Here is a 17,412-nt window from a genome sequence, read left to right as displayed (position 1 = left end):
ATCCATGACCTCGAGTTGCCTCTGAGTAAATCTGTCAACTTTACTTCTTCTTCTCTGGGTCTCATAGTCATCTATACACCTGTAGGGGGCGAGAGAGGTCTTTCCTATTTGGCTGTTCTGAGACTTTTGCTTCTGAACCATTTGAACTTATCACCCATATAGCACATTAGCTCACTGGCTCATAAGTATTTTCTGTTTCTATGTCCCCTAGTACCCTGATTCCTCCCGCCCCAGCTTGAATTCTTTCAGATTGGGACTCTTCTGTTACGTCTTGACGTTCAACACAATGTGGGACCCAGTAAGTGCTTACTGAGTTGAATTACATGCAAATGAAATTGGTCAGTACCTCCTCCTGCTTTCCTTAGAGCATGGGGAAGGAAAGTAAGCTTTTTTCCTAGTCCATCCAAATGAATTAAAGTTGAAGGTGGCGGAACTCAGAACATGTGCAGTATCCCCAGATGGCCACGAGGTGGCAGTGTGACCCCACAGGAAACTTGCCTCCTGCTTGCTCCTTAGGAGACTGAACTATCTGGGCACCTGTCTGGGGATTGCCTCTGCAAGGTCAGTCTGCACTTGCCTGTCCGGAACTGACAAGTCTCAGCCTCCAGCTCTCCTTTTAAAGACTCGTGTCATGGAAAAGGCTTGGGCTTTAGAACCCACCATGCTTAGATTCCAACCCTGGCTCTGCCTTTCCCTAGGAACTTAGCCCTGGACATGCTATTTGTCCGAGCCTCAATTTCCTCATCCCATAAAATGGCAGTTGCATCTTGTTGACACAAGCACTGGGTGTTGTTGTATGTAAGTGATGAATCACGGGAATCCACCCCCGAAACCAAGAGCACACCGTTCACACTGTATACTTGACAATAAATTATATTAAAAAAAAAAAAAAAGGCAGTTGTGCAGTTAGAAAAGGCCTAGTATATCGCAGACCGTAGCATGATGAATTCTAGTTTTATTGTTGGAAATTCCTGTGTTTGCCTTTCACCGCCCTCTGTGATCTGGCTTCATCCGGACCATCTGATCTTTCTTTCCAAGCTTTGTGCACTTTGCAGCAGGTCTCTGAGCTTTTGGGCTGCATCACCCATCGACTCCAACTCCACTCCCTCCCAGTCAGTGCCCCGATCCCCACTGTTTTCCTGGCCTGGATGGCCTCCCTTCTGCCTCACCATTTCCTTCTCAGCCTCCACCGCCCTTAAATTACTGTGTAGGGCTAATCTTGACTTCCCACAGAGATGGTAAGTCTCTCCGGGTCTTTGTCTTAATCATTTTGGCATCTGTGCTGTGCGCATAGCGGACGTTCTGGAATGAAAGCCATGGCTCTGGTTATCGGGCATATACCAGGCACTCTGCTAGGCGCTTTGCAGGGTTGTTCAATCCTCGCAACTCTGTCGCCATTTTGCGAAGGAATAGATCAGGGTGCCTTTGGCTCTGCGCAATAAAAGAACTCTCCTTAAAAGCCGTTTAAATAGTAAGGAAAGATTCTGATCTTACCACAAGCAGGTTCTGAGGGCGGGTTCTTGGTGTCAGCGAGGATCCAGGTCGTTGCCTCCTCTCCCGGTTGCTTCCTCAGGGCATGGACTTGTCCTCTAAGGCGGCCTCCTGTATGGCACTAAGGTGGCTGTCCCCGTTCCAGGTGCCACGAGCAGGAAAGACGGCATGGGTTCCTTGTGCTCCCTTTAAGAGGCCTCTAGCGGATTTTTTACAAATCTCATCTTGGCCAGCGTTGGGTCTTAGGCTTGTTCCAAAACTAGTCAGTAGTAAAGGACTAGGAATTAGTGAGACTGGCTTGGATTAATCAAGATTCAGCCCCCCAGGTTCCATTAGTGTCCCTGGCCACCTGGTCCGGGAAAGAAGGCACAGGGAGGAGGCTCATGAGTTAAGGAATGTGCTCAAGGTTGCAAACATGTAAGAAGCGGCATTCGAAACACGTCAGGCTGACTCCCTAGGCCATCGGTTGGTCGAACGAAGTATGTCACAGAGGTAGAAAGCACCTTGCTCTGGATTTGGTGTGCTGGGTTTTGAGGGATCTTGGGAGTCCCTTTTCTTACTGATTCCGGAGTCTTTCCTTTCTCCAGGCCCCTTTCTATGATTGTATTAATTTTCTTCTGCCTGTCTTTCTCCTCATGCCTCCTTTACTAACCCCTGTCTCCCAGTGCCCGACTGCTGCCTGCCTTCTAGAAAAGACTCCATGCCCGTGGCTAGGAAGGGCCCACCTGGATAAAATAGTCCACGGGCTGATTTCGGTGTAGTTGTCAAGGCCCCATGGAGGTCATCTTAAGGTTTCTTTCAGAGCAGATAAGGGAGCTGCAGAGCTCCAAGTCAGGATTTAGGGGGAGGGGCCGGAGAAAATGCCACGGGAGCTGGCAGGGGACCAGATGGGAGTGGCGGGGAGTTCCTGACGAACCAGCGTGGATGTCCGTGGGCACCCGGGCCACGGCCTTGGAATAGGCCTACCCGGGGCGACAGCCAGCTGTCCTCCTGCAGAGACAGTGCAGTGACACAGGTGGCCGTTTGGCTTGCAGATGCTTCAGGACTGCCCCAAGGCCCGCCGGGAGGTCGAGCTGCACTGGAGGGCTTCCCAGTGCCCACACATCGTGCGGATCGTCGATGTCTATGAGAACCTGTACGCGGGGAGGAAGTGCCTGCTCATTGTCATGGAATGGTATGCACCCGTGCCCATTCTGCCCCTTGCCCAGCCTGTCCCCGCCTCCACTCAGGCCCCTCACCCTCCAGGCACTGCCCAGGCCTGGACCCACAGCTTCAGACATAAATGCTTCATTTCTTTTGGCGGGCGGTGGGGAGGGGTGGTGGGAATTTGTACCCGTCGGATCTGACTGTGGCTTTGTTTCAGTCTGGATGGCGGAGAGCTCTTTAGCCGAATCCAGGACCGAGGAGACCAAGCGTTCACAGAAAGAGGTAGAAAGGGTCTGTTGTGGGGACGGGCCTTGGCAGGCAGGGGTGTGGGAAGGGGGCCTCTGCAGCGCCTGCTCTCTAGGAGAGATGCCGAGGCCCACGGCCTCCTCCAGCTTGTTGCCGAGGCTGGCATCCGCAGCTGAAACGTGACCGCTCCCCATTTCTTGGTTTCTAGGGTGGGTGGTGGACTTAGGGAGTCTGGGGCTGCACTGGGGGGCGGGGGGCGGGGTTTCAAGCCCGACAATGCATCTTGTGACCTTCTTTCTCTCTCCCACCTCTCACGGCTACAGAAGCGTCAGAAATCATGAAGAGCATCGGTGAGGCCATCCAGTATCTGCACTCAATCAACATTGCCCATCGGGATGTCAAGGTACCAGCCGTTTATTGCCACCCCTCCCCCTGACTGAGTGTCGCGGAGGGCCGCGGCCGTGGGACCGCGGTGACCCTGGGAAGGTTTGTCCTTCCCAGGAGTGTCCTGCAGCCTTGCTGCCTGGCTCCTGAGGGCACAGTAGGGCAGGGTGCCATTCTCTGCCCCACGGGGCCTGCCCGCTCTGGGCACACCCCCAAACCCAGGAGCAAAGCCGCCTGTGGCTGTGCCCAGCCCTGTGGTCCTCACCTTTGGTTTCTGTGTCCCTGTGGTGTTTGCTCGTGGTTGTCTGTGTTAGTCTCCTGTCTCCAAGCACGCTGTAAGTTCTCAGAAGGCAGACCCCTGGTCGTGTATACCCGCCTGATTGTTGATGACTGTTGAATGGAGAAGGGAAGACAGGAACGTCACCCTTCTGATTCTCATAGCCCCTCAGAGGCTCAGCAGAGTTGCTGTTTCTCTGTCTCTCTCTCTCTCTGTAGCCTGAGAATCTCCTATACACCTCCAAAAGGCCCAATGCCATTCTGAAACTCACCGATTTTGGCTTTGCCAAGGAAACCACCAGCCACAATTCTTTGACCACTCCTTGTTATACGCCGTACTATGTGGGTAAGTCCCAAGGAGGCCTGGGGCGCCCATCTGTCCCCAGGGCTGCTCTCACACCCTCCCTCCAGCTCTCGGTGCCACCGGTCCTGGGAGAATCATGTCCTCTGACCCTTTCCGGAGCTGGTTCTGATGTGACCTGACCACAAGTAGGGCTCGTCAGAGTGAAGCTGGGGTTGAGGCATTATGGGAAATTTTCTGAGAGTATAGGCAGGATTTTGTGCCCACGTGTAATTTCCCCAAGAAGGTCGGTCCTTGCCATCAGATTCCCAGTGGAGTCTGGGACACAGATTTGGTTCTGGGGCCCCAGCTGACTGGCACAGAATAAACTCTCCGAACGTGTTTGTTGAATTAAATGGACAGCGTGAGTTGACAAGGCTGTTCAGTTCAGGAATTGTTTCGGTCTCAAGACTCTAGCCCCAGGGCTCCTCTTGGAGGAGGGTCTGTTCCCCATCCCCAATCCCAGCACTGGGTGATGGCTGCTCCCCCCCCTCCCACCCCCAGCTCCAGGACCATCATGAGGGGCTGAAGGGCTGGGAGGGAGAACATGTTCCACAGAGAAATGGGAGATAGCACAGTGCTCCAAGGGCCAGACCCACCCACAGGGACCTTTGGTTTGCAGCTCCGGAAGTGCTGGGTCCAGAGAAGTATGACAAGTCCTGTGACATGTGGTCCTTGGGTGTCATCATGTACATCCTGTGAGTGTGCCAGGGAGGGCGTGGGGGGTGGGGGGTGCTGGGCTGGGGCAGTGGGGTGGAAGGAGGCCTGTACCTCTCTGGGACAAGAGGAAGGAGCGAAGGTCAGCGTCCCCTTCTGGATGGGGTTTCCCTGGGAATCCCCAGCATGTCTTCTTCTCTCAATGCTTATTGGATTCTGGTAGCCAAGTGGTGGCTATAAACTGATAAATGGGCAGGAAAATGTGCTTTAGATACTCTGCATGCTGGAGTTCTGGGCCCTGGTCATGACTTCATACGTTGTGCCCGAATCAATGAGTTCCAATTTCTCTGTGACCTTGACAAGAAGAAGCCCGTTTCTCAGCCTGTTCCTGGTGCAAGGCCCCCTACGTAATACCAGCGCTATCCCTCTCTTCCTGCGTCGTGGTTTAGGCTGTGTGGGTATCCCCCCTTCTACTCCAACCATGGTCTTGCCATCTCTCCGGGCATGAAGACTCGCATCCGAATGGGCCAGTATGAATTTCCCAACCCAGAATGGTCCGAAGTGTCAGAGGAAGGTAAAGACCGCAGGCCGGCACGTGCGCGTGTGTGCATGTAGGTGTCCCGCTCGTGGGGGTGGTGTGGCAGCGGGTCTGTACCTGTGCTTGTGCCCGCTGGGTACATCCTGTCTGTGTGAAGGGCCTGGCGCAGGGCCAGGGCCGTGGGGCCACACGTAACCTATCAGGTGGTACAGGCGTCATGCCCTCAGCAGCTCCTTGGGCAGTCTGCCTCCATGCAACACCCCCACCCCCGAATCTGGGTTCACCTCGCAAACTTTGGGAAGAGGCAGAAGAGGGAGAGTGGCCCCTGAACTGTCTCTGTCCCCCGCCCCTCCCCCCAGTGAAGATGCTTATCCGGAACCTGCTGAAAACAGAGCCCACGCAGAGGATGACCATCACGGAGTTTATGAACCACCCCTGGATCATGGTAAGCCTGGTAGAGGCCGGAGAGACCTGGGTCCATGGGAACCGTCCCTCAGGGTGAGGGTTCAGCCACCACTGTGCCCCACCCCAGGCTGTCGCTTAAATTCCTTTTCTCCCCATCAGCAATCCACAAAGGTCCCTCAGACCCCACTGCACACCAGCCGGGTCCTGAAGGAGGACAAGGAGCGGTGGGAGGATGTCAAGGTGAGGGAAGCCCTGGCTGCGAGGGGCTGGGGGAGGCGGCTCGCCAGGGGTGCCCAGGCGTGGGTGGGGGGAGTTTGGGTCTGTGCTCGCTCACCCCGGGGATCTGTGTTAGAACAAGAGCAGTGACTCTGGGCCACTTCCCCGGCCAGGCTGCAGGCCGGGGACTCTGCTTTTATTCCCACTAAGCCCACCGCTCACTAAAGGGACCCCAAAGGCTACTACTCAGGGTCACGCAGCTAGTGACAGGCTGGAGCTCACGGGACTCCTGGTCCTCTTCTTGCCTTCCTGCGGGGTTGTTGGAGGGCTCGGGGAGAGCAGCAGGATGCCGTGGCCAGGCTCCGGTGACCCACGCCGGGACCCAGGCCGCTGTCAGCCCTGGACCCACTAACTAAGCAGCCTGTCCTCTCTGCTCCCACCTCCCGTCGCCCTCCCCCTGCCCTCGTGTCTCTTGTCTCCCGTGTCTCCCCCTCGGTGAAACCCTCCCCTCCCCAGGAGGAGATGACCAGTGCCTTGGCCACAATGCGCGTCGACTACGAGCAGATCAAGATAAAAAAGATTGAAGATGCATCCAATCCTCTCCTTCTGAAGAGGCGGAAGAAAGCTCGGGCCCTGGAGGCCGCGGCCCTCGCTCACTGAGCCTCTGAGCCCATCCCACTGCACGGCAGGGCAAGCAATAACTCTCGACCTGGATATATTTTTTAAACGAAGAGACACAGAACTGTCCCGTTTCCGCCTCCCCTCCTCCTCGGCGGCATGGAGTCCGGAGCCCCATCAGAGGCTGAATCCTGCCTTTGGTTCCAAACGAACGGCCACCTCAGAGACGGGGAGGCCGGGAGGTTGGGGGTGGCGTGGAGAGAGAAGGGAGCAAGATGCTCTTGAACCCGTGCTCATTTTGCAATTCTGTCAGTAATTTGACTTAGAATTTTTATGAAACTTCTTTTATTGTTCCTTGCGCCACTCTGCCCTCCTGTTCCCCGAACCCCTTCCTCTGGACGTGCAAGGGTTTGGGGTTTGTTAAAGGGTATTTGTGGAAACTGTTCTAGGGAGTGTCGCTGTGTGGTCCCACTGCCCTCTCCTTCCCCACTACAGCCTGAGGTCCCTGCTGGCCGAGGCATTCTGGAAGCTCAAAGCCATGCAGGGCCGGGGCTGGGATGCCACCCACCTCCGCTGGAGCCCTCAGACGTGTGCCAGACGCACAGAGGCGAGTGTGAGTGTGTGTGTGTGTGTGTGTGTGTGTGTGTGTGTGCACATGTGTATGTGTGCCCGGATCTGTGTCTGGGACTGCATTTGAGGGGCCAGGGGCAGGCAGGGCTGCAGAGGGAGGGGCCCTGCTGTGGCTCAAGAGCCTTCACCCTCCCTGGGCCTGCCGTGCCCATGTCGGGTCTGCCAAAGTGCCTGAGAAGCCTATCCAGATTCTGGGCCAGGCCCTCCGTGGCCTGCCCGTTAGCCGGTTCTGGGAGGCAAAGAGGAGTGACTTAGGCACTGGCACAACAATCAGGAAGACTGGACCACCCCCCGTCCTCACCCCCTGCTCCCTAGTTAGTGCTGGTCCTCGTCCTCTGAGGCGCTTAGCTTCCAAGTGGCCTCTCCACTTCTCCTTCCTGCCATTCTTAACCCATTCTTGTTTAGTTTTCCTACATTTTTAGCCACTTCTTAACAGGCCTCCCTCTGCCCGCGTGGGTGAGCCTGGGCAGTCTAGAAGTGATACACAGCTTCTGCATTCTGCTGTCTCTCTCCTGGGCTCTGGAGGCATTGGCGAGCCACCCCATGCGGGCAAAGGCAACACCACTCAAGTGCTGTTGTGTGTTGAGGGGGGGGATCCTTCACACCAAAGATGTCCCGGCTCTGCCCCCTCCGCCCCGTCCCCACTGGCCACTTTCCCTACCCCAAACAGCTCAGCTTCACGTATCCAGGCCAGTGAGGGGAGGGTGGGGAGGGTGGGGAGGGCCCTCCCCCAGTGTTAATGAGCAACCTGGGGAGACGTCCTCTGTGCCATGGTCTTCAGGGCTGTAATCCTTCAGCTTTCATCTCCCTCAGGGGCAAGGTGGTGGAGGAGCCCCCTGGCTCTTCTCTGGGCACAGGGGGAGGCCCTTCTCCGAGGGCCTGCAGCGCCTCCCTGTCTCTGATGGTGTGTCCAGCACTCAGATTGTTGTAAACTATTGATGTTTTGTATGAGCGAAACTGTCTTTACTAAACAGATTTAATAGTTGAAAGGTTTCCTTGCTCTTCCTTCATGGGACTCAGCCCTTCTACCCCACTCCCCCCATTTCTCTTCTTCCCACAGATGGAGATGGTTCTGTATGTTGGGAGGGCAGAGTCTGGGTGTCCTGGCAGGGGAGAGGACAGGAGGGCCTCCGGGGTGAGTGGGAGCCAGCACCTGTCCCGTCCAGGGTCTGGCCAGGATGTGTCTGGTGTAGGGGCATGAATGCTGCTGTCCTTTATAGCAGCATCGGGTGGCAATAAGGGGTGGGGGGCCCATGCTCTTTTGCCAAATACTGAATCAGGAGTGAAGCTGTTTCTCAGTACTTGAATCTTTGACCTGTTTAGCCAGGTGCTGGCCTCCTCAGCCTGAGGGGCCCTGCTGGCCTGGGATGGAAGGAACTGGTTTCAAACCCTGGGAGAGACCAGGGGAGCAGGTTGGTGTAGTTCCTGAAAGTTCCAGCAGGGGACGATAGGGGTTAGGCTTAAACCAAAATACTCTACAGTGACCTGGAAGAGCCCTCCGTGTTCACAGGACCCAATTTCCGCCAGTTCACGGATGAAACTAGCAAGGCCCAGAGGTGGGATGTTTGGGGTCACACCACGGATTGGCTTGCAGTAGGGCCTAAGGTAGAAACTGGTCTACTGACCCCATTGCTCTTTCAGGAAAGGAAAGGAAAAATAGTGCACCCGAGTAGTTAACTTCACATTTTCTCACGTGGTCCTCAGAGCTGACTGGGGAGAAACGCAGGGCAGGGTGGTTACCCCTGCTTCACGATGAGGGAACTGACTGAGGGCGCAAGAATGTACTGGAGCTCACACGGCTACCTGGTTTGGACTAGAACTCCGGATCCAAAGGCCTGGGGCAGGTGTTTTCCATCCTCACACCTGACTGTGGCTGGAGGAGGGGCCTGCTTATCCCCTCAGTCATTAGCAGGATCACAGCTCCACTGCTCAGGCTGGTGGGCTTAGGCAGGGCAGCCCCTATTGACCCCCGACCTCCACTTTATACCCCCTGAATGGATTGTTGAGGCTAGTTCCTAGCTTGAGACACCACTCAGTGTTCTAGAAACCACTGCTCAGGTGAACCATCATGAGCTTTTGTGTTCAGAGAAACCCAGTTGTGCTCTCTGCGTTGACACAAGTGTCAGAAGTGACGAGAACTCGGGGGAAGAGGAGCCGAGGGCAGATAGGAGGGGAACCAGGGTGAGAGGGCACAAGGGCATGGTCAGAGCTCCATTGTCTTTGGAGGCCATATCCCTTTTCTGTTGAGTCCTTGATGCATTCCATGGCTTAAAACGGCACAGATGTAATATCTTACAGGTCACTGGTCCGATAGGGTCTCACTGGGCTAGAATCAAGGTCTCAGCACAGCTATATTCCTTTCTGGAGGCTCTAGAAGATTCCATTGCCTTGCCTTTTCCAGCTTCAAAAGGCTTCTGCGTTCCTTGGCTAGTGACTTTTTTCTCCCTTCTTCAAAGCCAGCGACATCACATCCCTCCGATGCTTCTGTTGTCCCCGCTTTGACCTGCACTCTTACTGACCTGTGTGATGAGACTGAGCCTACCCAGATCATCCCGGATAATCTCCCCATCACAAGGCTCTTAACCTTAATTCTATCTGCAGGGTTCTTAGGTCCAAGGATCAGGATGTGGCATCTGCAAGGCACCTGCTTTGCCACAGAGGCCTGTCCCACAGCTTTCTCATCCTCTTGTCCCCACACGTTGACACTCGTGTTTGCTGCCACTTCTGTCTGGGTCAGCCCGGCTCAGGATGCTTGTGGCCAGAGACCATCCAGCATGGAGTTGGTGTTCAGGGAGGATGGCTGGGGTGAAGGGCCCCAAGGGGCCCGGCTTCATGCATGGGGCCTGGCCATACCTTTGCACTCCTCCCCATGCCCCTGACCCACACACGGGTGGCTCTGTGACTCCTGCTAAACTCCCAGGTGGGATGGGAAAGGGAACTTTGATCTAATGACAAATGCTGGCCTTCTGGGGTGCAAAAGACAGAGCGGTGTGATTCCTGAATGCCCTCAAGTGCTGTAAGATGTAAAGAGGGTCTAAGGACTAGTCTCCAATTTACCTGAGGAAACGCAGCCTCACAGAGTAAAATGACTCTCCCCCGAGACCTCACAACGAAGCAGTGGCGAATCTCACCTGTGACTCCAGCTTCCAAGTTTAGAGTTCCTTGAAAAGAACAAATGAAACCAAATACCGCCCCCCTCCCCCAAGTTTCTTGGTAAGAAAGTGGGGCGGGGGAGCCAAGAGCGAGACTGGATTCCCTTCGACTGAGTGGAATTGTTTCCTTTTGTATGAAATGGGGGTGACGTGCCTGTGTCCTGGGGCTACTGTGAGGAATTTAATGAGATCACTGATTTTAATGCTTCGTAAGGCACTAGGTGGCCTTTATGAATCCCACCGTCCAGAGGACACAGGGAGCTCTAGGTTTGGAGCAGGGTCACTGGTCTAGGCTGGGTCTATCCCGCCCTCAGCTTGAGGATGTGTGTGCCTTGGGCTGAGGAGGCAGTTGGTTTGGTAAACAATAACAGTAAATTTGGGGTTTTCCTTTGACTTGGTTGGAGACAGGAAGTGCTGTGGAGGGCTGTGAGTGACGAGTGGGTAGTGCCTGCTCAGGGTGTGAAGGAAATTCAGTTATTCAGGGGAGGAGGATGGGGTTGGTGAGGCTGGGGAAAGTGCCCGCCTTCCACAGGTAAATGTAAACAAACCTGCTGGGCACTCCCCAGCTGGGCCCCAGTGGGTGTGGGAGCAACCTTGGGGGGCAGCCTCTGTGCCCTGGGCCCCAGGAATACAGCCCCTTCCTGCCTTTGACTCTTGAAGCCCACAGTTAGGGGCTCAGCCACCCCAGGGGTGGGCGGGAAATGGCCAAGTTTGGAAGTAGCTACTCTTCAGAAGGAGTACCAAGCTCCAGCTCTGGGGGAGCCTTCTGGCAAATTCATCTACCTTTCCCCTCCCTGCGCTCAGACCAGTGTGAAGAGAGCACCCAAAGCCCTGAATCGCTAAATACCCAGGCACACACTCTTATGCACCGTGCTTTGGGAAAAACCACGTGTAGGACGCAGGTCCTACTCAGTATGCAACCTTGGGAGGCCTTGTTTTGTCCTTTCTCTGCATCCACTGGCCTGGACACATACTTTGGGGTCTGAATCTATCCATTCAAAACTGTCCCAGACAGTGAGGGCGGTCATCATCTGAGCCCAGGTGGCCCCAGGACAGCCTTTCAGCACCCCCAAAAGTTTTGGCACTGGAGGGATGAGTGAGGTCAGGTGAAGCACACCCTGAATCCTTGTCCTGCGGGCAAAGCCCTCACCTCTGCCTATCCTGGGGACAGTATCAGTCCTACCCCCACTGAGGCACGTGACGATCGCATGTGGCCTTGCCAGGACTTTGAGAAGTAGGGGCTCTATCCGTGGGTGGACAAGGGGGTGGCCTGTACTTTTGGCCTCCTCGGCTCAACCACTCTTGGAGAAGACTCCCCATGCTCCCAAAGTTAAGGTGCCACCTTCCGACTCAGCCCCTCTGGAGCACCTGCTACATGCCAGGCCCAGTGCTCAGGACTTCAGGGAGATATAGATGCGTTAGATGTGTATCCAGCCCTCGTGGACAGGTGGTTGTGGAGCTTTTCCGGGAGAGACCCTGGCGCGCCTCCTCTGAAATGCCCTTGGAGCTCGCTGTGGGAGGACAGGTTTGACCATAAACCACGAGGGAAGAGCACGAGGGTAGATTTTCCCATCAGATTTCCACTCTGGTCTCGGCAAGAGCCACATCTTTCCTTCTCTGAGTCTAGGTTCACCCCTTCCTTCCGTCTTTTGGTCTGAGCTGCTGTCTGTGTACCACTGCAGCTTGACCTTTGACCCCCACCGGTCTGTCTGCGGGGGAAGTCTGATTTCCTCCCCCCTCGGCGTTTTTCTGCCCCTTTTCTCTTCCGCGCCCCTCCAACTTGGATTCCTCTCATTTACTGTGGTTGCTTCCCCCACACCAGAATTTGGGAACAGAGCCCCACTGGGATTTCCCCTCTGTTCTCCATTAACTTTTAAAGAAGCCTTAAACTTAGATCATTTTTAGTTACCCATTTTACAAGTCGTTATAAAAACAGGCTGATGTGACTTGTAATTGGGGGCCCCTCTTGGGAAACTGGGAGCAGTGGTTGTCGAGGGTTTCCTTGCTCCTCTCTGTCACTAAAAAGCCAGAGCTCCAATTTTAATGTACCTAAGCTTCCACACTTTTTGTTTTTCACACACCAACATCACAAACCTAGGGTTACCTCGGAATGTACAACCACCCTCTGGCGGTGGGGGGGGGGGGGGGGATTTGTTGCTCTGGGGGAAAACGACTACCCAGAGCCTCTGGCCAGGAAGTCTTGGCTGTGAAGCCTGCAGGATCTCAGGTGGGGAGGGGTGAGTGGGGCTGGGCTGTCGGAACCTGTGTGTGGTAAGTCGTTTTTTAGGGGCCTGGGCTGCCATGCAAATGCATTTGTTTGCATAACTTTCTTGCTCCGTGGGACAGTGAAGTTTCCTACTCCTCGCGACACCTCTGCCAGGATTTGCAAGGGAAATGCTGGACTGGCTTTCCCCCTTCACTCTCCCCCTCCAGGAGCCTTGTCCTCCCCCTGGGTTCTGTTTCAGTCCCTCTGGCTCAGTGTGACCAAATACCGGTCTTAACCTTCCGGATCCTGGGAGAGCGGCGTTTCTGGGGCCCCGAGATGCACAGTTATCTACAGAGGTTATGCAAATGAGTCCCCGGGGTTGGGTGGCTCTGGCCCAAGTCCAAGCCGGTGGAGAGCTGAGGCCGCTGGTGTCTGAGAGCGAGTGAAACGTACTCGCAGTACTTCCTCAGTCCAGGCAGCTGGGGGATCTTGTTCCTCAAAGAACTCCAGCCTCCAGGGGCTATGAGGCCTCAAGTTTCAGAATGAGCCGAGTTCTCCCAGCCCTCCCCCTCTGATTTGGAGACTGTGGTTCCAAATACACCAGTCAGAGGTTTGCTTTTCAAAGAAACCACGATCTCCTCTAAGTCTGAGCCCCAGACCTCGGTTTAGGTGTGCCTACAGCCTGTGGTACAGGGAGACCTGGTTTTTTGCAGTAAGACCCAGAAGGGCCTATGGTTTTCTGGCACTCAGCTATCTCCCTTTTCAGGTCAGAAACCTCTTCTAAGTAATGGTCCTCATTCATAGTGAGACTCTGACCCTATTGGCTGCACCCACAGCCGCCCCACGGGGGCTGAAGGCAGGAGGGGACAGGCCATTCTCTGAGCCAGTCTGCAAGGAAGAGTAAAGGATGAGAAATCAGCCTGACCTGCTTATTCCAAGTTCTGAAAACGGCAGCTGACCCCACATAGGTGCTGGGGATCTGTCGGGTGGATGAATGCATCCACAGAACGATCAACACAAGTAATTTTAGTAATTCGAACAGCAAAGAAATTACATGCACGTGTAATTGTGTATGCATTCAGAGTGAAATGTGAAAGTTGGTTACAACCTCTCTCCCCACCCAACCACGCCAGCTCCCTCTCCAGAAATAACTTCATTCAACAGCTCGGTTTGATTTTGATTTTATCCAGGCTTCCCAAAATTTCTATTAATCTATCTACATACATATATATCCTTATAAACACAGATGAGGAATTTCTTTGAGGGCTATCACAAGTGCACATGGAATCATTAGGTATGTTCTACAACTCGCTTTTTTTTTTAAAAATTGTGAAATACCCGTACCATAAAATACCCCATCTCCACCGCTTTTTAAGTGTCAAGTTAAATAGCATTAAGTATATTCACATTGTTGTACATCCCGTCTCCAGAGCTTTTTCATCCCTATTAATTAACATGCAGCTTGCTTTTTAAACTTAGCCTACCTTAGTGAGGCTGGACTCAGAACCATCGAATTCTTTTTTTTTTTTTTTCCAATATTTTAAAGTTTTCTTTCTTTACTTTTTGAGTAATCTCTACACCCAATGTGGAGCTAAAACTCACAGTCTCAAGATCAAGGGTCGTGTGCTCTACCAACTGAGCCAGCCAGGGGCCCCAGAACCCTTACAACACCTATAGAGTATGCCATAGTAGAGATAAGCCACAATTTATTTAACTATCTGCTGATGGTGGGCAGACGTTTCATTTGTTGCCTTTTTTTTTTAAACTATTAGTATTAATGTTGCAAACATCTTGTACAACATCTCTGTGCACATGTGTGAGGGTTTCTGTAGGATAAATTCCTAGAAGTGCAAGTTAGGTCAAAGGATACGTACATTTTATGTTTTGGTAGGCATTCCCAAAAAGACACTGTCAATTTATGAATCAATGCATTTTGCATGTTGCTTGCTGAATGACAGGGCCATGAATGACTTTGCTGTCAGCAGTGGGGCAATCTGGGGATAGAATAAGTCAGCTGAGATTAAGAGGGTATTTGAAGCACTTCCCAAAACATAGATATATACCCTCGGCTGCACTGTGGGCGACTGGAAGAATCAGATGTGGAGGGGCAAGGGGGATTCCTTCAGCCTCTCCCCACATCGGTGGCTCTGCTCGCCCAGTTACAGATATTTGCATCTATTTTGGGTGTGCAGGCAGAATGCCTCAAAAACAATCTGAGGTTCAGCCTTACTCAGCTGGTGTTTGGTCTTGAGCATGTTACTTGATCGGCTCCCCAGACTGGGAAGCCCCTGGTGGGAACACCATGGAGAGGACGGTGTGCGAATGACTTTGACACAAGGCAGACTGGCAGGTGCCGTAAGCGAGGGCCTGAGTGCCATGGGAGCTTCCAGGAGAGGGCTCTCTCTGGTTAGGGACAAAGGCACATGCTGAAGAAGGTGACTCAGGCTCAGAGTTCTAGGTGTTGGGGCAGACACAGGAGACTTGCAAGCAGTTTTTCTTACTAGGCAAGAGCTCAACCATATTACCCCCAGAAACCTTTATGGGACACTCATGGTGTGCCCAGCCCTCCACTGATTATGGAGTCTGAGGAATCAGGTTTGGGATGCGGTGGTCAATAGCTCAGATGCACACTGTGCAGGAGAGAGCTTTGGAGTTAACTAAACTGGGTTCAAAGTATGTTCAGGTGACTTGACTTTATGGAGCCTCAGTTTATCAACCAGTACAATGGGGATAATAATTGCGGCACTCCACAAAAGTCCTTAATAATACTTAAAACAATACGTATTCGTTATGAGGATGGGCCTCATGGTCCTTCAATTACAGCATAACCAACGGAAGGGCCCCAGCTGCTGTGCTCTGAAATCCACTGTTGCATCTATGCTCAGGCCATGTTTCCCTCCATCTGCCCCAACCATGACTGGGCCCAGCAGGGAGGCCAAGGTACCCCAGTTCCTGGGGAAACCGGGACTCTAGTGATGGCTGGTTTTGGTTTGAGGATTCTCTGGCAACTCTGGGGAAACTTCTTTAGACCGCACATCCAACTTTCTCTCCTTTGCTCCTCCTTGGGGTCAGCCATCGTCTGATGGCTCCCCCGGCTTGACCAGGCTCCCCCCATGTTTTTGTCTCATGAATACATTTCTCCTAAGCAAACCCCTTGCACATTCAATCTCATTCTCGCAGCTCCTTCTCAGAGGACCCAGACTAACACCATGATATCACTTACCTCATGGAAATGATGCCTGGCACATAGTTAGCACTCATTGTTACCCTCTATTGCAGGTCGTAGTCCTGTTATTGTATCAATGGTGTGAGTGGATTGATTTTAACTAGAGGAGAGTAAAGGTGACCTACACTGCGTGGCTTTGGGTTGACCCAGGAGGCCGCTGTATCGGCTGCTGCAGGGATGTTTGGGCCAGTGGGTTTGTGGCTCTGTGACCTAGCAGAGAGGACCCCCACTCATGCTGGGACGGGGAGTAGCTGGGTGTGTCACTGGAGGGCGTTAGTGGCCGGCAGAGTTGGGGGCCGCGGGGTGATGATGGGAAGGCAGTGTGCCTTCAAGTGAAACAGGGGCCATGGGAAGTGAGGGTGACTCACAGGGTTTCTCTCGAAACTCCCAAGCCCATGGCATCTAGAATGTGCCGAAAGTGGGGCCCGCCAGCCCAGCCTCGCCCCGGTTCTAAGAATGTGTACCTTCTCTCCCCTCCCACAGTTGCCAAAATTAATCAGGCCCCCGATTTCAGCGGTATTATTCTCATAAGAATTTGGCGAAGAAAACCACTGGGTCATACCCCCTCACAGGAGGCCGCAGAGATCAGGGCTGATTGGGAGGAAACGTGAGAGCCGTTATCTCTAGTCTGGGTTTCTGAACCCGGTCCTCCCTGCTCACTCTTGCAGAAAAGACCCAGTTGCAGTGATGTGGGTCAGGCTTGCCGGGTGGGGTAGGCTGGAGCCCTGCACTCCTGTAGGCCCAGACCACGTTGCGCCCCTTCCGCGTGCGGGCTGAGGCCACCGACTTCTGTGAGCCTCCACCCCCATTAGCAAATGGTGGCAGGAGAGCATCTCCATCACGGCGCTTCTGTGACAGTTAACCAGCTAATCAGTGGAAACCCTTAGCCCAGTTCCCGGCACATAGCGAATGTAAACCAGGTGAAGACACTGCTCAGTCCTGTTCAGAGACCTCTGGTCCCCTTTGTGGACTGTCCCTTCTCTTTCCCTTTTTTTTAAGTGTTTATTTTTGAGAGAGGGAAAGGGAGAGAGAGAGAGAGAGAGCGAGCGAGAGAGACGAGTGTGGGCAGGGGAGGGACAGAGAGAGAGAGGAGACACAGAATCCAAAGCAGGTTCCAGGCTCCAAGTTGTCAGCACAGAGCCTGAGGGGCTCGAACTCAGGAACCATGAGATCATGACCTAAGCCGAAGTTGGACACTTCACCGACTGAGCCACCCAGACATCCCTCTTTTCTTCTGAATTCTGACCTCCAACAACCCTATACGGTTAGTGGTATTATTATTCCCATTTTATAGATTTGTAAACTGAGGTCAGCTTAAGTACCTCGAAAACAATCTCTTGTGATATAGGACCCCAATGTAGCCTGTTGGGACACTTCCCAGAGGCAAAGAGGAGGCAGTGAAAGCAACTGAGGCCAAATTTAGAAGCCTACAGCATTCATGGACCTGGAAGGGCAGCACCACATAGGCCATTCCCCGCCCCCCCATCCCCACGCCCCCAAGATGGAACACTCCTCCTTCAGATATCTGCACAATTCATTTCCTTTATGTTCTGTGTATCACTTTTTCTATGATGCCTCTAGCCTTACTGCTCTATTTAAAACTATAGTCTTTCCTCCTACACCCCACCCCTCACTCTTACTCTCTACTCCCCTCTGTGGCCTTACATTTTGAGTCGTTTTAATTGAAATAGAATGTACACACCAAATGCTATCCTACTTCAGGTTTTCCCCCCCAAAGATCTGATCCCCTTCTAGAAACCTGTGGAACTTATTTATCGCCAGCGGAACCTAAGCTCCACGGGCGCAGAGATCTGAGTCTGCTTTATTCGCGGACTCATCTTCGGTGCCTGGCACACAGTAGGCCCTCAGATGCTTGTGAGA

General features: G+C 53.5%; 1 protein-coding gene across 2 annotated transcripts in view; it reads left to right on the top strand.

The window, feature by feature from the left end:
• MAPKAPK2 (MAPK activated protein kinase 2) overlaps nucleotides 1-6,761 on the top strand; it is a 43,420-nt gene extending 36,659 nt beyond the window's left edge. The window contains exons 2-10 of one of the 2 annotated variants that reach the window (XM_049634282.1): nucleotides 2,526-2,665; nucleotides 2,855-2,928; nucleotides 3,207-3,286; nucleotides 3,763-3,889; nucleotides 4,506-4,581; nucleotides 4,990-5,114; nucleotides 5,438-5,523; nucleotides 5,643-5,723; nucleotides 6,216-6,761. In XM_049634282.1, the coding sequence (XP_049490239.1) occupies nucleotides 2,526-2,665; nucleotides 2,855-2,928; nucleotides 3,207-3,286; nucleotides 3,763-3,889; nucleotides 4,506-4,581; nucleotides 4,990-5,114; nucleotides 5,438-5,523; nucleotides 5,643-5,723; nucleotides 6,216-6,359 (933 nt within the window). In that variant the 3' untranslated portion in view covers nucleotides 6,360-6,761. The remainder of the gene's footprint in view (nucleotides 1-2,525; nucleotides 2,666-2,854; nucleotides 2,929-3,206; nucleotides 3,287-3,762; nucleotides 3,890-4,505; nucleotides 4,582-4,989; nucleotides 5,115-5,437; nucleotides 5,524-5,642; nucleotides 5,724-6,215) is intronic. The other variant, XM_049634283.1, reaches the window with a different exon arrangement.
• The last annotated feature ends 10,651 nt before the right edge of the window (nucleotides 6,762-17,412 follow it).

The sequence above is a fragment of the Panthera uncia genome, chromosome F1, assembly GCF_023721935.1.
Source record: "Panthera uncia isolate 11264 chromosome F1, Puncia_PCG_1.0, whole genome shotgun sequence".
Lineage (NCBI taxonomy): Eukaryota > Metazoa > Chordata > Mammalia > Carnivora > Felidae > Panthera > Panthera uncia.
Note: the sequence above shows the minus strand (reverse complement) of the source record. Positions and strands in the feature narration are given on the sequence as shown.